A 25,209-nucleotide genomic window follows, 5' to 3' on the forward strand; every position below is an offset into this window, starting at 1 on the left:
TAATTATGTAAATGATACTGTTTTAAATTGTACACTGTAAACAATGTATATCCATGTGCAATTCAGTATATGTAACTGCAATGCATGATTCAATGAATACCATACCATTCCATACCATATTTTAAAAACATAGAACAGAACACTTCCCAGTCACAATGGATCAACAAAAGAACTGGGAAGTTTGTGGTTGTAAATCTTTGCACTGACTCCGGCTTCTACAGCCCACAAACAGCCAACCAACCTTATCTTTACAGAACCCGGAAGTAGACAAAGTTTATTTCGAGTTTGCCGACAACTCGTGTACGAAACTTTACAGCATGCCCAGTGCACTAGCAGACAACAAGAGCACGGAAAATCCGGATCATAAAAGGAAATATGCTCAAAATGTAACTGTCTCGGTGTTTTCTCGTTCTGAAAAGTACTCATACCATGATTAGGAACATTTCTTACACCTCTGGTTAGGAAAGGATCAACCGTGGTTATTTTTGCAGGAGTTTTGATTGTTGGAATAAAAGTTTTCTTCAGTGGAGGAGAGAGCGCAGTACTTGTTGATTGGTAAGTTGGACAAACCCGGTAGCCCTCCGGTCAGCTCAGCTACTGCAATGAGTGCGGGGGTATAGGACGTGTTAGCCTTACACACAGTGTATCTGTGTACAGTGCTTCAACTAACAATTTCAAGTAGCTGTCTCACTGATCTGGTCATGACAAATGTATTAATTTTACAAGCGTATTCTTTATCTATGCATGGATCTGCTAGTCTTGTCTATATTCTTGGTTATTTCTGATTATCTGTTTAGTGTATTCTTGGTGTAGACCTAACCAGTCTATAAATTGTATAATGTTTTATATAAATCTTTTAAATGTCAATTAGATCTACCCCTTGTAAAAAAAAACCATGGATCCATGGTACGGTAAAACCATGGTTTTACCGTACCATGGATCCATTGTAAACCATGAAATAACAGGAGTAAATTGGAACAGACATATTATGGTTTTACCATGGATTTTCCATGGATTTTCCATGGTTAAACTGTGGTTTTTCCATGGTAAAACCAAGGTGTTACCACGGTAAAACCGCAAAGTACCGCAAAGTACCGCAAAGTAAAACCATGGTTTAACCATGGTTTCACCATGGTTTCACCTTGGTTTCACCATGGTATGACCACGGCAAAACCATGGTAAAACTACAGTAAAACCATGGTTTTACCATAATATGTCTGTTCCAATTTACTCCTGTTATTTCATGGTTTACAATGGATCCATGGTACAGTAAAACCATGGTTTTACCACGGTTAAACCGCAAAGTACCGCAAAGTAAAACCATGGTTTAACCATGGTTTCACCTTGGTTTCACCATGGTATGACCACGGCAAAACCATGGTGAAACTACAGTAAAACCATGGTTTTACCATAATATGTCTGTTCCAATTTACTCCTGTTATTTCATGGTTTACAATGGATCCATGGTACAGTAAAGCCATGGTTTCACCTTGGTTTCACCATGGTATGACCACGGCAAAACCATGGTAAAACTACAGTAAAACCATGGTTTTACCATAATATGTCTGTTCCAATTTACTCCTGTTATTTCATGGTTTACAATGGATCCACGGTACAGTAAAACCATGGTTTAACCATGGTTTCACCATGGTATTACAGTACACCATAGTATTACAGTTTCACCATGGTATTACCACCTTGATAACATGGTACTACAATGGATCCACGGTACAGTCAAACAATGGTATTACCATGTTTTCTCCGTCGTTTAACCATAATTTCACCATGGCTTTTAGGTACAAACCATGGTGAATCCAAGGTGAAACTTCTGAAATGTAAATCATTTATAGAAAAGAGAAGCTATTTTAAATGTGTAAGAAATACATAATATATGTTTGATATCAGTGATGGGAGACACAATGAATGACCTGCCAAAAGAAATGAAAAATTGTGTTGAAAAAGATGAATACTTTTAATAAAATATATGTCACACACGTTTTAGAGTAATACATGTAAATGTGTTTAAACATCCTAGTCTTTAGACGTAAAGTGGCAAGACTTTATGCATGTTCAAATAAATATTTGTAATAAACTGTCTTACCGGTACACATAAAAAGTTAATTAGTAAACTGTTTGTAAACAGCACACACTTAGCAAGCTTATATGTATGAGGTATAGGCTAATGAGGAATAAAAAGGAAAGACTAAAATATTTCAATTAAGAGTACCATTACACTGACCACAACACCATAAAGCTGTCAGTAATAAGAACAAATATGGCAAGGTATCTGAGTATGCAAGATTTTTTTTTTCCTGAGTTGAGGTCCTATTGCATATATTGTAATAATAAAAACTGTAAAGAGGGCATGACCCCAAAAAATCACACAAATATACAAAGATAATTTTACCAACTGCAAACATTTGATTTGTTTGAAAGGTAACAAGTTGTATCCCAATTATAGGTATTTGGCTAGTCAGTCAAAACAAGTTCTTCCCCTTCTTGTTTGTACCCTTTATTGTAATGCATTTCAGATGGTCTCTATTTTAACTCTATAATTCCAGCAATTGTTTGATACAAAAAACCTATAACTATATTTCTTCAATTGAAATTGAAATGTACTGTTTGAGAGGGGAAAAAAATTGTAATTAACACTGACTTAATGAGACAAACATAACAAACTTACAAATGGTAATGAACATCTTGCAAATAACTGGATCAATATGGACATATGTTTATAAAATGCCTTTTCACACCTATACACCCATATCCCTCCCTACACACAATAACAAGACCATCTCCTTGAATAATTGAACAAAATGGCCTAAGGATCAGAATTAAAAGCCTTTTATTTCAACCACTTCTATTCTAAAAGCCACCCACCCCTCCCAAAAAGACTTTAAACCTGAGTAACAATAAATATAGGATGTACCCTGAAACCCTTACAAGCAGGTATAACAATTGTAAAAGAGGAAATATGGCCCATCTTGTTCAACTTTTGGAACTATTAACAATGTGTTCATTTGAAAACTTATATAATTTTTTTGGGTTACTGTGTTACAATCATTTGTTACAAAACGATACTGGACAATGTCATATGTGACCTTACACCACAAAATGACCAATAGGTCAAAAAAAGGATTGTGCTGATTTTCACATGACATTAAAGTAGAAGTCAATATCTTAAAATGGTGCATAATTTTTCAAATAAGTAAACCCTCTCAAAACGAGCACCCAAGATTTAGAACATTGCTGAAGCAGATTTAAAGTCAAAGTCAGGGAGAAAATGGGCCACTACAAAGAACAGCTTCTATTGAAATGCTGTAAAATTATCATTTTCATTTGATTAAAACAAATATCATATTTACATACATGTACACATGATTTCCGACGCTTAAAATTACGCAGAGGGTTTAAGATACCCTCATTAGGAAATACCAAAATCCTGAATCTCATATTTTGAACAAAATTAGACTAATTTAGCTAGGTTACATATAAAAGAATGTAACATAACTAAGTCATCCGATGGTAAAGAGGAAACTTACTAAAGATGACATTTTAACCAGGCAAGTGGAATCTTACTACCGGTACTCTTAATTACAAAGTAATTATAGCAAATACATATTTTCTTGAACACAAGCTAGTTTCAGCACACAATGAAAGATTACACTAAGTGAATACATTTTAGCAAAATTGTTGGCATCGGCAAGTGAACGGATGAGTAAGTAACTCGATATTTTCACATTTAATAGAAGAAAAAAAATTGTAACATGAAAACAATCTTCTTTGGTCTTCCATCAGCTTTTGTTTGAAGAGCACAATAAACAATGTCATTTAAAACTGGTGAAACTGGTAGATATATGTGAACCAATATTGAACAGCTTAAAAATAAAGTCAAGTTCTGGTCATGCGATTGCATTGTGAAAGAAACGTTGTGGAATCGATCAGGACAGGTTGATCATCTAGCATATAAAAGTATTGGTGTGTACTGCAAGGTTCTGGAATCATCAAAATTATAAGAAATTTGGTCTAGTCTTGGTAAGGTTACAAGCACTGTACACAGAAAGATGTGAATATGGGACTACATGAACATGTGGCGTAAAAATCGAACCTCAATATATAATTTTACATGCCATGTTTAGAATATTAAGGCATTTGATTGAAGATCCATGCTTTTCAGGGCACATTTTTATCTGATGTACTGCCACACTTACATAATACAATGATAAAGCTCACAATTTTTTTTCACCTCTTCCCAGAACTCAACCTTCTCTCTAAACATGAATATCTAAATAGATGGAAAGTCTCAAACGCTGGCAAATTTTTGGGCTTATACATGTATGCATGTACATATCAGTTGTGTAAACCAAATTATTATAATGTAAATCTAATCTGAATGAAAGATATTCCTAACACGAAAACAAGCATTTTTATATTTTTGCTGATAAAATACTGGTAAAACTGGCAGATAAATGCGAACCATTATTGAACAGCTTAATAATGACTATAAAGTGCTGCGTCATACCAGTAGCAAGGCTATCTGGAAAGTTTTGATGAGATGTCATGACAAAAATAAATATTCTAAAAAAGAATTCTTTAAAATTTTGTATTGATGAATTATACGCGTGAAGGTAAAGGTATAATTTTACTATACATAGAGAAGTTCACTTCAACAACAAAAAATATCAACAAAATTCAACCAAAAAAAACATGGCGTCCGAGTATTCGACTGTAAGCCTGGGAGTGTACTCGAGTACTTCATTACACGGTTATGCACAGCCTTACTTTAATAAGTGTTAAAGTACAAGTCCACTCCACTGAAAAGTTGAGTCGATTAGATAGACAAAGATCTGTACAGCCCCAAAATAACTTGGTTTTGGAAAATGGTGCTCAGACTTATTTTTAATAATTTTGTTTAAAGCCCCACTGTCCTACTTGTAGCTACTTGCTCCCTCTATATAGAAAACTTCCCCAATCGGTGCCTGTTGATCCCCCATGATCCTCTTTTTCTTATGTTAGTTGAGAGCTGAGTTAATGAGATAGCCACCTGTCAGTGACCTCGCTGTGTGGTCAAATCCCTTCTGGCCCAGTAGTATTGACGGTCTTTAAAGGCCATCTGTACTAGTTTGGCCAGAAGGGATTAGACCACACGGTGAGATCACTGACAGGTGGCTATCTCATCAACTCGGCTCTCAAATAACATAAGAAATAGAGGATCATGGGGAACCAACAGGCACCGATTGGGGAAGTTTTCTATATAGAGGGAGCAAGTAGCTAAAAGGAGTGCAGTAAGGCTTTAATGAGCAAAAAACAAGTGAATGATCGAGCCGGTTCCTCTCACAATGCATTGCGCGACATTTTTTGTGACGTAGGGTCCTCACAACACAGACAGAGGCGTATACGTCACATCTGTGCGGCAAATTTAAAAGTTTTGCTCGAAAAAAAGCTGTGTATTGAAGATTACTTTCTCAGATTCCTTCCGACCGAACAAAGGTGACAGGGTCGATTGTACTGGATGTACTTGCTGAATGTTTGCTGGTCAGCATAACTGGTATAATTTTGAAAAGCTCTCCTCTATAGGGATCCCATACAGATGAATTCTCAAACTCTCACCCATGTCTTGCATAATTTCCGTGAAGTTTGTTGGACAGTTTAGTCTTACAAATCAAGACTGCATGTTCACTGGAACAGTCCATGTTGATGACTTTCCCGCAGCCGAAGATACCCTGAAAAATAAAAATAAATATTAGCACATTGTAGAATTGTATTATATGCTCTCAAATCAAATATAGCGAAAATTATGAGTTGATATTAGCAACATGTACACTCTACAAATGTACCTCCCCCTTTGAAAGCACCCCCTATCTCCTGTGTGTAGTTTTAATACGGGCCAGATTTTTTAAACAACCTATTTAAGTCAATATGGGCCAGACTTTGTTGCGTTAAAGTACCCCTTTACCAGAGATTTGGGGTACACGAACGTGCTCAGAGCCCGTTTATGAAAGTGATTCAAACAGCGCTGTTTACTCGAAATTGCTGAATAGTCTCTATGCATGAATCGAAGAAACAAAGCCCTTCTCAACCTCTTATATAGGCCTATACAGCAATTTAGACAAACGGCGCCTAGAGTAAAGGAGGGGGTAATCGACCATCACCAGTTTTCGGCCGGTCCTTTGGATGCATAGTAAAATTCCTTTAAAATACATCCCATGATAGCATATCACATATTCCACACATGCCATACCATGCCAGAGTCACTGAAGAACCACATTTGCAATGGAAAATATATCCTAAAATATCACATTTTAGCGATGTAATCAGCGGTCCCGCTACCCGAATCTGAAAAATCGAGTATCTTACGCATGTCTGTAAGAAATATGGGTACCATAAAATGAGCTTTATTTCAAGTATTTTTCATATTTAGAGCCCGATTTTGTGTGAGTCCCAAGCTAAAAAGTATCTCATCGCATGTATTAAATCAATGCAGCCGAACACCGCAACGCACACACGATATCTCTGTCCAATTCAGATTCCAATTTCCGATCACCGCAGAACTAGTTTTCGGCATGGCGAGCTCCGGCTCGGGATACCTGCTCCGCCCGCTAGTACTATAGATCAGCGGGGAAACGCACGACGCGGGCGCGCTTCCTATTGACTTTGTACATACGACCGAAAACTGTCTCGCTAGGTCGATAACTGTCTCCGAAACAGTGAAAATTGAAATGGATATTGTCATGGCAATTCATGATTTTTTTTCTGGGATTCTTTGTTTGTTTGAATAATAATATTTGCTTCATGATTTGAACAAGAAATGATAATAGGAAGTAAAGAGTCCTAAAATAGGATTTTGTCTTAAGTGGCCGAAAACCCCCCTCCTATCATGAATATTAATATTTGCTCCGCCGTGACCGCGCATGCGTACTTTCTCCTCGCCATGTTAAATCAACGAACATGGATGAATCGTCGGGTTAGCACAAAGAATCACCCTTTTTCCCCCACGAGACTTCTTCATATTATGATTTCAAGTGGTTGGAAAGATGCCCAAAGGAGTAAAAAAAAAACATTGTTAAGTCTAGTCAAAGTTGTAATTAGACTACCTCTTTTTCAGTATTTACTTTGCGAAAACATGTGACCAAACCCGCTCAGCCGCTGTTTGAATCGTTTTCATAAACGGGCCACATCTGCATGAGCTTCGATGCCTTTGGCATCGGCGTCGGAGCTCCATGGAGTACGTTACTTTCATGGATGCAGTATTGTACAGTATGGAATATAATCTAGTAAATCTACTATCATCATCAATTGCAATCCGTTTGGTTTTTTTTCATGAACAAAATTTACAAAAAATCAAAAAGAAGAATGAGATTTATAACCAAATTTCTTAATTTTTACAGAAAGCATACCCAATTCTGTATCAAGCCTTAAATTATGTTTAATCTTATTACTCACCTCCTGGAGAAAATGTTGACCTTAAAGTATAGCTCCAGCAGCAAAGCAAAGTTGGTCGTTTTCTGCAGACCGATATTTTCCCACACATGAGTGGCTGTGTGGGACTGTACTGTAGTATGTAGACCAGTGTGACTGTCTGGTAAATTGAAATCTAGATCTACTTCGAGTTCTTCATGTTGTCCAATTCTTGCTCTGGAATACTCTTAGTCTCGTACAATTCTTCTTTCCTGGTGTAAATCTAACCCTTATCCCCTATATTCTGGGTTTTAAAGGAAGACAAATTTGGCGAAACGGCAAAGTAATGGCTGGAGTGAAGAAATTCAAAATTGGAAATACAGTGTGCATTCCACCACTAGATGGCAGCAAACACACTAATAATTGTATTTATTTTGGGGCAAATTGTTACAATTCCATATTATCGAATCAGTTCAAGGTCATCAAAACAATCGAGTAGTGCTGGTCATACATGTATTATGTATATAGTGGTCATAACTACATTGGTTACATGATAGTAGTTTTTTTTAATTTTTTTTAATACTCGTGTTGAGACCATGTCAAAAGTGTAGTTAACTACGGTCAGACCGTTGTTTGATTTGTGGTAAAACCATGGTTTAACCATGTTTTTATAACTATGGTATCAGAACAATTCTAAAACCATGGTTTAACTATGGTTTCGTAACCGTAGTTTGTCAACCTCGGTAAAACCATCGTTTTAACTATAGTTTCGTTACCATGGTTTACAACCATGGCAAAACCATGGTTTGCACATGATTTCTTTACCATGGTTTTTGTATCTTGGTAGAACTTTTAAAAATGGTTTCGTTACCTAGTTTTTTGTACAGTTGTAAAACTATGGTTAAACCATGGTTTCATAGCCGTGGTTTTTCAACCGTAGTAAAACCATGGTTTCATCCACGGTTCAATAGCCATGGTTTTTCAACTGTGGTAAAACCATGGTTTTTAACCATGGTTTAGTTACAGTGGTTTTCGACCATGGCAAAACCATGGTTTCACCATGGTTTCTTAACCATGGTTTTTTAGCAATGGTTATCCAATGGTTCAACAATGGTTCAATAGCCGTGGTTTTTGTACCGTGGTAAAACCATGGTTTCATCCATGGTTCAATAGCCGTGGTTTTTCAACCATGGTAAAACCATGGTTACATCATGGTTTCTTAACCATGGTTTTTTAGCAATGGTTATCCAATGGTTCAACCATGGTTTTGTTACCATGATTTTTGTACCGTGGTAAAACCATGGTTTTAAGCATGGTTTCTTAACCATGGTTTTTTAACGATGGTTATTCAATGGTTAAACCATGGTTAAAAAACCATCGTTAAGAACCCACGGTTAAACCATGATATTGCCACGGTTAAAAAACTATGGGTTTTGAACTATTGTAAAACCATGGTATAACCATGGTTCAATAACAGTGGTTTTTCAACGTTGGCAATATCGTTGTTTAACCATGGTTTCTTAACCATGGTTTTTTAACAATGGTTATTCAATGGTTTAACCATGGTTAAAAAACCATTGTTAAGAACCCACGGTTAAACCATGATATTGCCACGGTTAAAAAACTATGGTTTTTGAACCATTTTAAAACCATGGTATAACCATGGTTAAATAACAGTGGTTTTTCAACGTTGGCAATACTGTTGTTTAACCATGGTTTCTTAACCATAGTTTTTTAACCATTGTAATACAATGGTTTAACTATGGTTTCATTACTATGGTTTTAGTACCATGGTTAAACCATGGTTTATTTATGGTTTTGTTACCATGGTTTTTGAACTGCTGTAAAACTATGGTTTAACCATGGTTTTGAAACCGTGGTGTAATAACTGTGGTTTAACCACGGTTTAACCATAGTTTTTAAACCATGGTTAATTAACAGTGGTAAAACCATGGTTTAACCATTGTTTAACCATGGTTATGTTGGTAAAACCATGGATACTCACGGTTGGATCCTGAAAACAGTCGATCCATTGTAAAACCATGGGTGAACCATGGTATTACCATGGTTATGATGGTAAAACCATGGTTTTTTTTTACAAGGGACATAATTATTAAACAGAATTCAGAAATAACCATCTGGTGACTGGTACCAGTGGCGTACGCAGGATTTTTTCAAGGGGAGGGTTTTCAAATCGGGCCCAAAATTTCGCAACGACTTAGCCAGCCGCTGAATAAGCGGGGTGGGGGGGGGGGGGGTAAGTGTACACTTTTTTTTAAAAACAAGTCCCCCAAAAAATAGCAACGACGCAGCTAGGGGGGGGGGGGGGGGGGTAATAGGACACTTTTTTTTGGGGGGGGGGGGGTCTCGAAATTTGAAAATTTGACATTTTGTCCAGTTGGGGGGGGGGGGGGGGGTAAGGTCACCTTTTTAAGGTCACCTATTGGCAATTTTTTTTTTTTTTATTATTATTTTTTTAATTTTTTTAATTTAAAGATGAAGTTGAGTTCTGGTCATGCGATTGCATTGTGAAAGAAACGGTGTGGAACCGACCAGAAAAGGTTGATCATCTAGCATATAAGAATTTGTGTATATTGCAAGGTTCTGGAATCATCAAAATGATAAGAAATTTGGCCAAGTTACAAACACTGTACACAGAAAGATGTATATGGGACTACACGAACACGTGGCGTAAAAAGCCGGCCCCCCGATTTTTACGATTTTACATGCATATTTAGAATATGAAGGCATTTGAAGAGCCATGCTTTTCAGGGAACATGTCTTATCTGATGTTCTTCCACACTTGCATAATAAGAATGAGTAACGCTCACAAATTATTTTTCACCTCTTCCCAGAACTCAACCTTGTCTTTAATTAAAAAAAAAAAAAAATCAAAAGGGGAGGGTTTTCCAAAATAACATACAAAAATATACACATAAAAAAAACTCGAGGGGGGGGGGGGTTTAACCCCAAAACCACCCCCCCTGCGTACGCGCCTGACTGTTACTATAGGAAATTCTTTAATAAAAGTGACATTTGTCAACCTTCCCCATACACAGACGGTTCACAGGGGAGGGTTTTCCAAAATAACATACAAAAAACATACACATAAAAAAAACTCGAGGGGGGGGGGGTTTAACCCCAAAACCACCCCCTGCGTACGCACCTGACTGGTTCTATAGGAAATTCTTTAATAAAAGTGACATTTGTCAACCTTGCCCATACACAGACGGTTCCCCTTTCCGCACCTGCAAGGGGGGGGGGGGGGGGAGTATCTAGCGATTTTCACTGGAATCCAGCTAATCCAGCAAAAAGTTTGCCATATACTATTAAAATAACATTGAAAATTCTTACACAACGTACTATAAACAGAAGAACGAGTGATATCCACTAATTTTTTAAAATTATTATTATTATTATTATCATTATCGTTATAATTATTATTAATCATGTTATTATTAATGTTATTATTATTCCTCTAATTTTTATTACTACTACTATTACTATAATTATTATATTTGAAGTATTGATATATTATTGGTAAATTAACCATCATCATATTCTCATTATGCACTGTTATACTGGTGTATGCTTTTTTATACTTTTTTATATACATGTACTATATTGTAATCAGTAAAATGCTTCCAATTTAATTCTTTGTATGCCACAGCGAAAATCTCCCTGTGCCACATTGTTTTCATTATAGGGTAGATGTACAGTACATCAAAGGCTTCAAGATTATGTGCATAGCTCTGATCAAGGGTACCCAAGTGTTACATTTTAGGTAAAATTTGAAACTCATTGCCATTCCTTGGTAATATCATGACTATAGACCTTAAACATTGCAAAACGCACACCAAAAGTATTGGAGCATACAGAACTTTCTACCTGCTAGCAATCAGCCACCGAAGTTCACATTGTCACAAATTCATTGTACATAACTCGGTGTCCACTTCATGCAATTATTTCTGTGTAGATCTCACTTTTTTTTAACAAACTTATTTGTATTTTAAGGTGTATCATAAAGTAAGTAAAATACAACTGATAAATCAAGATGTTGAGGAAAAGCTCTCAAAATATTGCAAAAAACAAAGTGGACACCGAGTTATGTACAACGCATATGAGTTTGTAACACACAAACTTTCTCCTCACATTCTTATCTATGCACATATTCTCATGCTAATGTTTTATGTTATAGAGAGCTATGCAACACACATGCACATATTTTCCTTTTTTCACTTAACTGCCCAACTTCTATTTATTTGCATTAAATGCTACTCATCACAAACTGTACTGTACATAACTCGGTGTCCACCTTATGCCTGGTATCACTAAAAAAAAATCATAATTTGTAAGCTATTGGATTTTTTGTTTGTAAATGGAATTATTATAACAAATTTAAAGTAAATAAAACAAGTTGCCACCATTAAGTTACATATAGTGCAAATATAATAAGTTATATTGTTAAAACAGAAATATGGACACCAAGTTATGTACAATGCATGCACGTCTTTCCCAATCTCAACCACTGTAACTTCATCCTCATGTCCAAATCTCAGAATCCATTGCAAACCTTACACAGATAACACTTTGACAAGTTTCCATGCATTCTAAGTTTCTCTTTTAATAAGATGAAATGCTGTGAACAATAAACCTTTACTTTTTTCAATAAGAAAACAAAGGAAAACAAATGTAATCTACATCTACTTATTTATATCTCCTGCCCTTTACCTCTCCTGCCCTTTACCTCTAACCCTGCTATATGTGATGTGTGTTTACACCCAAGCTTGAATGTCTTATGCACCTTTATGTTCTTAACCACCCTCTTCAGCATGCTTGCTAGTTAATAACATAGCTGGACGGTGGAGGTAATTGTAATAGTGCCCTTTCACCTTCATGTATTTCATTTCTACTCTTGTTCAAATGCATGCACTGCTTGGCTAAACCCTGTCCCCAAAAGAAAATATGGAGTCATACTGCTTATTCTTTAATTATCCTCGTCTTTATAATGAAAGGGCCAGCACCTTTGAACATTTAACCAGGCAACTTGATTGCAGCAAGACCTGGAGGTTCTAGCAAGAAACATTACGCTTTAATGCAAAGATATTTGAATCTTTTAATACCTAACCATTAAGCATTTCACGATACTTAATCGATTAGCACCACTAGGTGTGCAGTTTGAGCAGTTTCCAAGAGAACTGAACCAATTTACTCATTCAGTTATACAAGTATCAAATATAGTCCGTGTAATCTTTTTGAATTCCAACGTGACCATGCTTAAGACTATCCATTCAATGTAATAACAAATGAATACCCCCCAAAATGCATTGCATTTCATAGTTTCATTAAGTTTTGTATGTAATGCTTTCATCCTAGCTTCATATACTGGAACTTCAGTTCAAAGGACAAAGATCAGTTAGCAACTTTGTTTTTTTTCAATGAAAATTTCTGGGATGTAAGTACATCTACTTTAATTCTGGAAAATAATTTCCAAGGCAAGCTGATCCCTTTAATTGGGATTTTATAAACAGAATAGCTTCCAAATTGCGTGCAAAATAGTCATGTGCAATTAGCTATTCAGTGTTTAATTTTCCATCTTGATTTCATCCCAAAATTTCTTGTAAAACTAGAGAGATTGAAGAAAATGAAAATTCTGGTAGCAAAGAATTCCATATGAAACTATTTGGAGCCCTGCATATGGTTAAACTGACATCTGTGACAGTTTGCAAGTAACAATGTCATTTATTTGGCCTTTTCTTCAAGGAGAAATTTAAAGAGAAGATGTCCTCTTGCGTCATAGGTTGGTGGCTCAAGTTTCTCCATCACCGAGTTCAAGGGGACCCAAGCTTTGTCCTGCACGGCAGGCCAGAAGAAATATGATTGATGCCTCCTCATAAATGCCACCTCCATCTCGTTAGACTTGTGGTCAATACCATGTATCTGTAGAATTTACAAAGAAACAAATAAATTCCTTTTTTAGTTATAAAGAAATAGCACAAATCTTTAAGAACATACATTATGTTTCTGCTATGTTGGATGTTTTATGCATGTTTAATATAATGATTTTTTAAATATTCATCGTAAAGAGGAATGTAATTTTTAATAATTAGTAGAGATACATTATAAACTTTCAACTCTTTTAATTGAAGGTTGTTGCCATTTTACTACAATGTTATGAGATTTTTGTTTTCTTCAAAGTACTGTGCAATAAATATTTCAATCCAAAACAGGGTGTTGTTTCTTTCTTTATTGCTTGTAACTTAAAATTTTACCAAAATGAAAAGCATAGAGCAAGTTGAATACTCACAAGTCCTACATATGTCCTCGTATTGCCTGTGCGGTTGTTAGCCAAGAGCAAGACTTTAATGTAATCCCCATACTTGACGACTGGTGGGACATTGGTAGGCGGGTTGGCTGGCAGAGCATTGGCTGGCAGAGCATTGGCTGGCAAGTCGTTAGCTGGCAGAATGGTAGGCTGGCTACTGGAAGGTGAGTCATCGGCTGGCTGGTCGTCGGCTGGCGGGTTGGCTGGCAGAGCATTGGCTGGTGAGTTGTTGGCTGGCAAGTCGTTAGCTGGCAGAATGGTAGGCTGGCTACTGGAAGGTGGGTCATCGGCTGGCTGGTTGTCGGCTGGCGGGTTGGCTGGCAGAGCATTGGCTGGTGAGTTGTTGGCTGGCAAGTCGTTAGCTGGCGGAATGGTAGGCTGGCTACTGGAAGGTGAGTCATCGGCTGGCAGATTGACTGCTGGTACATTGGCAGGCGGGTTGGTTGGCAGAGCATTGGCTGGTGAGTTGTTGGCTGGCAAGTCGTTAGCTGGCGGAATGGTAGGCTGGCTACTGGAAGGTGGGTCATCGGCTGGCGGGTCATCAGCTGGCGGGTCTGCTACTGGGTTGTCTGTGGCAGGTTCTTCAACGTCCATCACTTCTTCTAGTTCAACGGGACCTCTTGCAGCCACAGTGGCACGAATAATCTCTGAACTCCATTCCCCAGCTATTTCCTTCATTGTACACTCATCTCCTCGTCTGCAAGCCTCACAAAAGCAACTGCGTTCCCTGACTTCTATGCACATGGCACGGACCGCCCTTACACAGTGCAATTTACGCGTGTTCTTTACTGGTTTGACATGTGTCCTTGCTGGCCTGTTCCTATCTACATCTCCTTTCTTCACATACAAGAACCGTCTCTTCATATGGACATGGTCCTCCCCGTGCCTTGGCTGTGTAAGTCTGCCCTTGCAAACGTCATAAAACTCCAAGGGGGTAGAAATGTTGGCCTGCCGAGCCACCACAGCCATGTTGACGGACTTTTTCACGACGCCTATTTCTCGATCGCATGGCCCCTTTCCATGTCTCGACCCGAAGAAGTGCTTCTCAACTGGTACATTAAAGTCCTCATATCCGTATGAGCAATCCGTGAAATTTATCTTGCTTTTGTATTGAGTAGGTGCTCCATCTGAGAACATGATGAGTCTGTTTACTGTGATGTTGTCTCCTTTGAGTAGTTCTGTAGCTTTCTTTGTGAAGTGCTGCACCGCATGTTGGTCATGTTTTAGATCATTGCTAATAAAGATGATCGAGTCACTTACAATTTTTGTGCAGTTTGGGTCAGGACAATTGTAAGATGCCACAGCAGGATGTATGGTACATTGGGTGTTGTTCCAGTGGTAGCCTTGGGGGGCATCCTGGGCCTTGCACGTGTAATTCTCCCCAAAATCCATGCACATAACTACAGTGTTAGGGGGTATAACAGCAGTTATTGATTTGTACTGTTCGTACTGCCACCTCGCATTGAAGAGGTGGTAGCTGAAGGGATCAAGCTCTTTGCACATTTCCTTCAAGAGATCACTGCCAGTTCCGCTTTTCTCTACCTTCGTCGTCCTGATTAGGCCTCCTACTTCTCCCTGCTGCCACCGGTACCAGTGAATATTCTCAACTCTTACAATGCATTCAAGATGGTCCTTAACACGGTTTACTCCACACTCTCCACAGTGACGATCGATGCATGTTTTGGAGTGATGGCCATTGTGTTGCCTGGCACAGAGAGTCATGTCTGACAGCTTGTACTTGCTTCCGATCTTCAGTTCTGGCTTTCCGGACGATGTCAGGGCTCGATCCACTGCCTGCAGTTTGAGCTCGATATTTACGCAGTATTCACACAGGCATTCACGATACTTGTTTTCTGTACGGGGCACGATGTGGATGGGTCGCAGGCGTTTGAACGTACTAAACCCAATCTTTACCTCTGGGTGGATTACCTTGAACCGATCATATGCTGAATGCAGCGTGGTAGACATTACCTTCCTAGACAAGAGAGTCCCATTTTTCTTAATGGTAGACCGTGGATTAGGGTTGTCTGAGCTTATTTCACCATGATGATAAAAGTTCTTGACTGTCTTCATGTCATCACCCGATACTGCATCCTGTCTTCTGTTTCGGAACTCCTGCCACTTTGTCTCTCTGCTGATTTTAGTCATCTTCCGCACAACTTTCTTTGAAATTCCCACACTTTTCATTAACTTCATATTCTTCTTCTTTGACATCAATGTATTGGCAATGATGCGACGCCTCACCATGTCAGTCTTGCTTCTCGAGAGGCGCTTCAGTGTATATGTCAAGGACTCCTTCAGATCAGAACTGGGGGTTGATATTGATATGCCTAATCTGTTGGCAATGATCTTCTTTGATCGTGGGGTCTGTTGATGAATACTAGCACAGAAGACATCGGCCTTCAAAGTCCGGTCAGACGGTAGACCGTCTAAGAGTTTTTTCTTGTGTCTGGATTTGGCGGTCCGGGAAGAAGCTGTTGATTTCTGGTCCTTTGGCGGATTGCGGGGTGGAGTCTGTTGCGTGGAGGTGGATGGCGTACTAACATCTTCATTCTTCTTTGATTTCTTTGAAGTATAGAACTCTCTTCTTTTTTGGTTGGAGCTGGTTACTTTTTGTCTGCTCATTCTTGCTCTTTGATTTTTTTTTTGCTCTCTCCATTGTGTCCGAAGCTTCTCAGATTGTTTCCTTGTCCTAGGCTGGGCAACCTCAACATCTTTTTTCCTCTGCCGGTAGCGCCTCTGTCTCTCCCGCTGCAGCTCTCTATTGCGCTGTTTTGAAGCTTCAGATTGTCGTTCCCTATAATCTTGAAGTCTTAACTTCTCACAGTCCTTGAACAACTGGTGCAACTCCGGATCCTTCTTTCGTTTATCCCGTTGATTCTGGGAATATTCTTTCCTGCTCTTCTTTTCCTTTGGTACTGGGTCAGTTAGCATGATGGGAGGAATACCCCTTCTAGGACGCAAAGCCCGACCATCCATCGCAAGCCTGCAATCTGAAAAAGATAAAAAGATGAGGAAAATCAGAATCCTAATTGAGTGACAAAGAAAAAAGGATAACAGTCTTTCTTAATTTCACCTATCAATTAGTACAACAAAGACATGAAATAGGGTCTCAGGCGGAAAAGAAAAAAAAATTGTTTTCAGCGTCCCCGCCCGCTTCCGTTTTGGAGAAGAAAAAAAAACACAAACAAATGCAGAGTGACAAGCGCTCGCGCGAAGTCGTGAAAAAACGGCACCTCACCCAAAAATCAGGAAACTGCTTTAATTTCATTTAATTTCAATCAGGAAATTGTCAGGTCTGGCCTTAACCCCAATTGTCTCTTTTTTTTGTAATTCATACAAATTACAATTTCATTTAAAAAAGAAAAGCAGAATTTTAGTTTTAAAAAAAAAATTAAAAAATATAGACCCCCCTATAAAAAAATTGGGAGAAAAAAAAAATTGGGAAACCGATTGAATTTAATTTAATTTCAATTGGGAAATTATCAGGCCTGGCCTTAACCCCAATTGTCTCTTTTTTGTACTTCATACAAATTACAATTTCATTTTAAAAAGAAAAGCAGAATTTCGTGTCCATGTTATGTACAGAACCTTAGTTCTTATGGTAAGCACTGAAAACTTCCATAAAATATTCACAAATCCTAACAAATCATATGTGAAATTACCATGAAATAAATTATAATCACTAATTTCAGTGAAACTGTTTCGGTTCAAACTGCTTTTATTCATCATAAACGTACATAACATGGACAAAATGATAACTGGGTCACCGGTGTCCATGTTATGTACTGGACAACATCGGCACAAAATTACCACACCCCCTAAAAAATTGGAACAAAATTTACCATAACAGGGACGTGAAATGAAACAAATAAAAGTGATGGCAAAAATTTACCGAAAATGTAACCGAATCATAGGTTTTCACGTTTATATGCTTGTACATAACATGGACATCAAACTTGCAATCACGCCGAGACAACACACAGCGTCCCAGTTATGTACGATGTAATTTAGCGATAAAATGAGTTTCAAAATGCATTTTAAAATTTTAATCAGCAGAATGGGAAGGGACTGTTATATTTAATGAGAAAAAAATTCACAAATGGTCTTAAAATGTTTTGTTCACAGATTTTTACCGCAAATGTGCATGTACATAACACGGACACAATGATAACTGGGTCATGGCAGGGTTCACCGGTGTCCATGTTATGTACAGGACAACATGGGCACAAAATTACCACATCCCGAAAAAAAAATAAACTAAATTTTCCATAACAGGGATGTGAAATGGAACAAATAAAATTGATGGCGAAAATTTACCGAAAATGTAACCGAATCATAGGTTTTCACCTTTATTTGCTTGTACATAACATGGACATCAAACTTGCAATCACGCCGAGACAACACACAGCGTCCCAGTTATGTACGATGTAATTTAGCGATAAAACGAGTTTCAAAATGCATTAAAAAAATCGAATCGGCAGAATGGGAAGGGACTGTTATATTTGATAAGCACAAAATTCACAAATTGTCGTAAAATGTATGGTTCGCAGATTTTTACTGCAAACTTGCACGTACATAACCATGGACACTACACAAGCATCGCCGTTTGACACGCAAATCAGTCCCGGTTATGTACGGAGCAATTTATTTACAAGCACGCCAAAAATGATTTTATTTCGAAGAAATGTTCAGGAACTTATAAATAAATAAAAATAAACTAAATCTAAGTAAAAATGAAACAAAAAAATTGCACACTTCTTGTGATTCTCGCTACTTCTTGCAAGTACATAACTCGGACACGTACGGCTTTCTTGCAACAATTCAAAACAAGCGACAAACACGTGTTTGACTGCTCGCAAATCACTACAAAATCTGGATATTTATCCGACAAAAATCGTTTTAAAGTGCATATAGAATTCTCAAATATGTATGGAATGAAATAATCTTACCTTAAACTTGACAATGGACCGGGAAATCGCCAATAGTTGATAGAATTCAATGGTACTGCTTTCGAGCTCGTGAAGGTGATCGTACATAACTCGGAACAAAATGGCCGGACACGAAGCAACTTTGCCTTATTGCGGCGCGTTTGGGCGAATTCCCGGCGGAAGGATACATTTTTTATTTTGCCCACGAAGGTACTTTTCATTTCGTGTACAAAATAGGTTGCTTACTTTTTCAATCGACCCGTAAGCTTCATGTGCACGTACATAACGGGCCGGACACGAAAATTTCCTAGGTTACAATATTGTTTTCACAATGATGTTTTAATCACGTGAGCACAAACATTTTGATGGTGTTTTATTGTTGTGTAATTATTTCATCGATACATTACATTTTAATCATTATGAGGCTATTTCTTTCATGAAATTTTTTCTACACAATTTTGGGACAACAGCCGGACACCAAGGTTATGTACGATTCAATAATGTTCAAACGGCAATTAAAAATATTCAACACCGAGGATCAGTGAATGAAACACACAGGAAATCAATTAGAGATATCATTCTTTCATTTCATTTAAAAATCATGACAAAAAAATATGAAACAATACTGTTAATTTGAGATTAAAAATACACATGCTTCCCGTGTAACATTTTAATGTCCAAATATGGGTATTTTTCATGACATTATGCATGCTGGTGCCCCAAAAACCCATGACAAGCCATAATTAATGGTTTGGTAAGATTCCTCACACTATTAGCATCACATTATTAATGTTTGTAAACATTGTAGGGAAACCGATTTCATATTATCTCCAAATGAAGTTGAGGTCAGTGAAGGGTACCCTTGATCTGAGCCATGCACTTATATAACTGATTCCAAGTTTTAAAAGAATTGTCATGGAACTAATCAAGGCCATGAATTTGTAATTTTGCAAAGACATTGTGTTCCACAAAACAACCCTTTCGTCAACAGGTGCCGCATTGTTTTGTGCAAAATTACATGTATGGCAAACAAGCAACCATGCAGAGAGGCAAATAAAGCAACCAAAGTGCTTAAGGCCATGGCTGCATGGTCCGAGTATAACTTACTTGCAACAGAAAAAGAAAAATCAGACAAGCAAATAAAATACAAAAAGTTTGAGAATTAAAAGCCATGTTCTATGATGATAATAATTGTATCAAACTACAATGTACTAAAATGATTAAATATAAAGTTGAGTTCTGGTCATGCGATTGCATTGTGAAAGAAACGTTGTTTAATCGATAATGATAAGAAATTTGGCCCAGTCTTGGTAAAGTTACAAACACCGTACACAGAAAGATGTACACGTACATGTATATGGGACTACGCACACATGTGTGGCACGTGCGTGGCACGTGCGTTATATTTATCAGGTCCAAATAGATATACTAATTTACCAAATATGTCAATACGTAGACGGCTTGTCGGCAAAATTTGTATCATCACGGATTAGTCAAAAGATATTCTTTCACATGATAGGTAATAAGAGCTTCCATCTCATTTTTTGAGAGGGGGGCATTTCCAAAACTGGTCTTTACCTTTAAGAAGTCTTCCCTTATATGTATTTCAGTCTAAAAACACAGTTTGTGGATTGAATGTGGGAAAAGATAACTGTCGTCTTGATTTGTTGGCACATGTAGCACTGGTAAATAGGGGAGAATTAATGCCTTCTCCTGTGAGGGGAAATGAAAAGAGGGGCTACAGGATCTGTTTCCAAATTTGTGAGAAATACAGATTCTGTGTATATCTAACAAACTTATCTGATGAATTTCCCCTGCTTTATAATGCTTATTAGCCCAATTAGAAATATCATTACAGGGGAAGTATGTCACTTCTCTGTGATACAAATCATTGTATTACATGTAGTTGTTGTTGTTTTTTGTTGTAATGGCAATCAGTCAAAACCTGACTATTATCACCAACGCCTTTCTTTTTAATATTAATTTCTTTCTTTCTCTTTTTTTTTAAAATAAGAGTATCAAAAATATAATTTAAATATAGGCTTCTCTCTTTTTTTCTTATTCTTTTTTTTCCCCCTTAAAATAAAATGAAAGAGAAAATAGATGAAGAAAAAAAATTAAAAAAATAAAAATACGACAAAATGTAGATTTTTGTATCCTGTAGGTTACCGCGTAGTCCTGTCCGTTCTAAGACACCGTCCAGACACCGTCCTGTCTCTCGGGTGTAGACAGGGGGCTCCCTTTGGGATACATAAATAATCTGGAAACTCGAAAGAAGAAAGGAATTGATCAACAATTATAAAATCAAGAGGGTACTTTTCCGGGGAAATTGGCTTTGAGCGACCTCGCAGACTTTAATGAATCTTGTAGTGTGAATGGCAGTCTTATCTATCAGGGAAAAAAAAAAAAAAAAATTTTCGGGGGCTACTTTTCAAGCTTGCCTCCATGAAAAAAACATTCTAAAATTTGTTTTGCATTTAACTCTATGCAAATTTACAGGGGGTCTTTTCTGATTTTCGGGGGCTCTTTTAGGCATTTCGGGGGCTAATTCGCCTCGAGCCCCCGTGTATTTTTTTCACTGTTATCTATCTATTATGCTTTTCACACTTGTTTTGCTTAGCCCTGTACTTTCCGTAGCCCTGGACTAACTTTTTGGCTTTTCACACACGCTGTTTTAGTCTCGTACTAAGCGCCTATCCCGGGATAAGAAAATTCATGTTAGCACTGCGATTGTGCAGTTAGGGCCAACTAACCCTGTACTTTAGGTGGTCATTATTTTCCCACTAAAATCCATTTTCAAGCCCTTTCGTTTTGAGGGAAGTTCTAAATTAGTTCTGTCTTTGAAATGCCGTTGGAATGTAACCTTTTCATTTTGCGGCCTGCTAATGGCCATTATACCTCAGTAAGTTAACACCCGTTTAGGCTATTAACAGGCTATAACTTAAAACCTACATTAACAAGTTTTAATTTTCAGATCCCTGATTAAAAACATTTAACCAAGTACATGAATGTATCTGTCATTTTTTTAAGGGGGCGGGGGATTGGTCAATAATTGATTATGTATTCAATATTTTGTTTACACTCATTATTATCTGAGGGGTCCACAATTTACAAGCTTTGCTTTTCAGTGGACCTCTCCATTTTCTCAAAATATAAATGCAATTAAATTTTAAAATTCATTTTTTTGTCTTCCTGAAATGTATAAATTATTATTAAGATTTATTTATTACCAATGTAACTATGTTTTGTATACATTTTACATTGTATTGGTTATTATGTATTGTATTTTGTTGGAAATGAAAAAATAAAAATGAAATGAAATTAATTCAAATAAGATTTTTCAGCTTCATTCTTAAAGTATTGTTTATTTGTGCTCACCAGGTGATGTACAGTACAATAACAATATTTTGCCATTTCTTGCACTCCTGATATATGGAGAAGCTCATATAATACCGTACATGAAGATTTAGAACAGCAGTACTGTAGATAATAAGAATTAAGAAACCATACATACAGGTATATAAAGGTTCACAAATCAAATAATAATACTCAGTTTTTATATAGCGCGTATTACAATCACTTTAAAGCGCTTCCAAACTTGGAGATTATTACCCCGGCTTTAGCTGTGCTGCCATTACGGCGCTCTAGCATTTCAAAGAATTAACACCTGCCAGGTACCCATTTACATCCCCTGGGTTGAGTGTGGCAAATGTAGATCAATGTCTTGCTAAAAGACATAAATAAAGAATACAATATGGTCTCAATTTATCTTCCAGGTATCCTTTCCAATGAGTGCAACAGTGTGATAAATTATGGTAAGTATTCATTTATTCACTCACAAATTGAGTATTAAAGGGATCGTTTAACAATGTTAAATCTGAGATACACGGCCCTATGCGTTTTCAGTGTCTGATATGGTGTAATATTGAAGCCCTACAAAAATTGCGCTTCAAAATGATCAAGAAGTGCCTCAAAAAAGTAAAAATCTTTGAGTGACCAGTTTTACCATACTCTTTTTCCCCAATAGACTGTAGTGTTATGAAAACCATCAGGCGAACGTTTTTCAAAATTTGTAATTCCAATCATAAATATCTTGATAATCAGACAAGCGATCGGCTTGTAAAAGTCATGGGGTTCCTTACTGACCTAAAGGTTTATAATATCATTGCATCATAACTCATAAGCTAAATCCAGAATTTTGTTTCAGAATCTGAGACAAAGTTACCGGATCCCTTTAAGGTCAATTGAGTTTCTTGTGACTAAGAAAGTAAGGAGGACATGTTTTTTTAAATATAACATTCTGGACTGGAAAAATGAAGGAACATAAGACAAAGAGTAAGAAATATTTCAGTTTGCTGCATTATATGATTGTATAGTCATAGTTTCCAAGTATTGCCAAAACATACACAATGAATTTGCAATTTGGTACACAAGCTTTGAACTTGTGTATATTGCTATATGTGCTGAACTAATTTCATTCTTCATCTATATCAAAATAGGTTTTTTTTCTGTTAGCAAATTATATGTTTTGTGTTTTATTTGCAAAAATTAGTGTCAGCTAGTCTACCACAAAATTGTACAATTCCACTTCAGTAATATGCATTGTATCACAGCTCTGCATTTATGTCTCTGACATCTAAGAAAATGTGTTTTTTCTTCTTTCAGTCAGAAAATTCTGTGAAGGATATTCTTGCACGGTTCAACCAAGGAAGTGGGCCACCATTGGGACCACCCCCAGCCCAAAAGCCCTCTGTCCAGAACAAGCCCTCAAAACTTACCAAGCCCAGTAACTTACCCATTAACAACTCTTCTGCCAATGGAGTCAAATCCCCAAGTAACGGTGTCAAGTCACCGATGGCGAGGGGATTCCCACCCGGAGGGGGAGTTAATATTGAGGACATCTCTAAGGTGAAGCTAAAGAAGCCTCCCTTACCCAAGCCCCCTGCAGACGCCAGACCCTCGGAGAACCAAATCCCCAGCTTCAAGTTGCAACCCAAGCCAAAGCCCAAGCCAGCAGCACCGCCAAGGCAAGAACCGTCCTCTCCGCTTGGCTCAGCCCATTCCCAACCCAAGACCCCACCACATGTGAGTGGCACCCCTGTTCAGAACAAGTCCTCTCTACATGCCAACCCCAAGCCGCCTGCAGGACTGACAACCAAACAAAAGCCTCGAACACCAGCCAGGAAAGACAGTTTAACAGATATACATGCGAGGCCCAGGAAACAGAGTCTTCCGACACCTTCCGCTGCAGATGAAGACAAGGAGAACCATTGGAAGAATGGGACCAGGGCGGATGAACCTGCCCCGCCCGTTTCAGACTCAGAAAACTCCTCTGCTTCCTCAGTGACGGATATCCCTTTTAGGAGAACTTCATTCCTTCATACAGTCAGCAAAAAATCGAATGAGAGAAAACCAGTCCTTGAACCTCTCCCACCCCTCTTAATCATCGGCAATGCCCCTCGGAAACCAGCCAAACCGCCCAACGTATCGTTAGCCAAGTTTCTACCCGCATCTTCAGGTAAGGAGATCCATATTGGTACAGATATTTTTAGCCTGTCTTCTTTAAATTGAATGATTGTTTCTCTTGCATTCTTAAAGCTTACGTACATGTAGCTCTTCTATATGTTACCTCTTGCTAAGGGATTCTGCATGTTTCCAGATTAATATTTTATCAAAATTTGCTTCATATTTGGTCTGATCTAAATTTGATCTAGTATAGTTATTAGATAGTTGAATTAATACAGAGATCAGATGTATGAAAAGAAATATAAGAAGTGGTCAGTGCTGTCCAAATAGGACAAACTAGCTTGAACTTGACCTGTTGTTATTGTTGTCAGTGTTGTTGTTATTGTCGTAATCTCTTATATTCTCACTATTTCATCTCCTTTTCTAGACTCCCCTCCCCCGCCACTTAGACCGCCCAAGCCAGGAGCTACCCCCACCACCCCTCCCTCCCTCCCAGCCAGGCCTGGTGGGGGCCTATCTAAGACCAGACCTCCACCCCCGCAGCCGGTACAGGAGGAACAGTTACCGGACGATGCAGGGGACATCTATGATGACGTCGAGGGGAATCTCCCTCCTGTTGTGCCGAAGACCAGGAGACCCTTTTCTCTCATGTAAGTACAGATTTGATGTCATTTCTTCAGAGCCAGAATGTCATTAACTCTATGTGAAAGAATATATGAGTTAAAGGGATCCGGTAACCTTGTCTCAGATTCTGAAACAAAATCCTGGATTCAGCTCATGCTGCAATGATAATTATAAACCTTTAGGTCAGTCAGGAACCCCATGACTTTTACAAACCGATCGCCTTTCTGATCATCAAGATATATTTGATTGGACATCAAAACCAAATTTTGTGTTTGCCAAACAGTTTTCATAACACTACAGTCTATTGGGGGAAACGAGTATGGTAAAACCGCCACTCAAAGATTTTTTTACTTTTTTGAGGTACTTCTTGATCATTTTTAAGCGCAATTTTTTTTAGGGCTTCAATGTTACACCATATCACAGACACTGATAACACGTAGGGCCGTGCATCTCAGATTTAACATT

At 37.8% G+C, this 25,209-nt stretch overlaps 2 protein-coding genes and 1 long non-coding RNA gene across 4 annotated transcripts; 1 reads left to right on the top strand and 2 right to left on the bottom strand.

Annotated features, from left to right (window-relative positions):
* The first annotated feature begins 281 nt into the window (after positions 1 to 281).
* Positions 282 to 24,796, top strand: LOC100891383 (proline-rich receptor-like protein kinase PERK10). The gene is made up of 4 exons (XM_030996423.1): positions 282 to 555; positions 22,431 to 22,469; positions 23,320 to 24,172; positions 24,548 to 24,796. The coding sequence occupies exons 2-4, from the start codon at positions 22,467 to 22,469 to the stop codon at positions 24,772 to 24,774; spliced, it is 1,083 nt and encodes a 360-aa protein (XP_030852283.1). The 5' UTR covers positions 282 to 555; positions 22,431 to 22,466; the 3' UTR covers positions 24,775 to 24,796.
* Positions 5,262 to 8,327, bottom strand: LOC115928682. The gene is made up of 2 exons (XR_004066170.1): positions 7,444 to 8,327; positions 5,262 to 5,723 (listed from the first exon to the last, which is right to left on the bottom strand). It is a non-coding gene; the product is annotated as an uncharacterized LOC115928682 (long non-coding RNA).
* LOC100891453 lies at positions 12,131 to 19,536 on the bottom strand. Of its 2 annotated transcripts, XM_011675683.2 has the most exons (3): positions 18,676 to 19,536; positions 13,706 to 16,716; positions 12,131 to 13,338 (listed from the first exon to the last, which is right to left on the bottom strand). In XM_011675683.2, exons 2-3 carry the CDS (start codon positions 16,700 to 16,702, stop codon positions 13,141 to 13,143), a joined length of 3,195 nt encoding a protein of 1,064 aa, XP_011673985.1. In that variant the 5' UTR covers positions 16,703 to 16,716; positions 18,676 to 19,536; the 3' UTR covers positions 12,131 to 13,140. The 2 variants fall into 2 exon arrangements, with proteins under 2 accessions (XP_011673985.1, XP_003723310.2); XM_003723262.3 differs by lacking the exon at positions 18,676 to 19,536 and having other exon boundaries at positions 13,706 to 17,052.
* Positions 24,797 to 25,209: the final 413 nt, after the last annotated feature.

Source organism: Strongylocentrotus purpuratus, unplaced genomic scaffold, assembly GCF_000002235.5.
Source record: "Strongylocentrotus purpuratus isolate Spur 01 unplaced genomic scaffold, Spur_5.0 spur5_contig_855, whole genome shotgun sequence".
Taxonomy (NCBI): domain Eukaryota; kingdom Metazoa; phylum Echinodermata; class Echinoidea; order Camarodonta; family Strongylocentrotidae; genus Strongylocentrotus; species Strongylocentrotus purpuratus.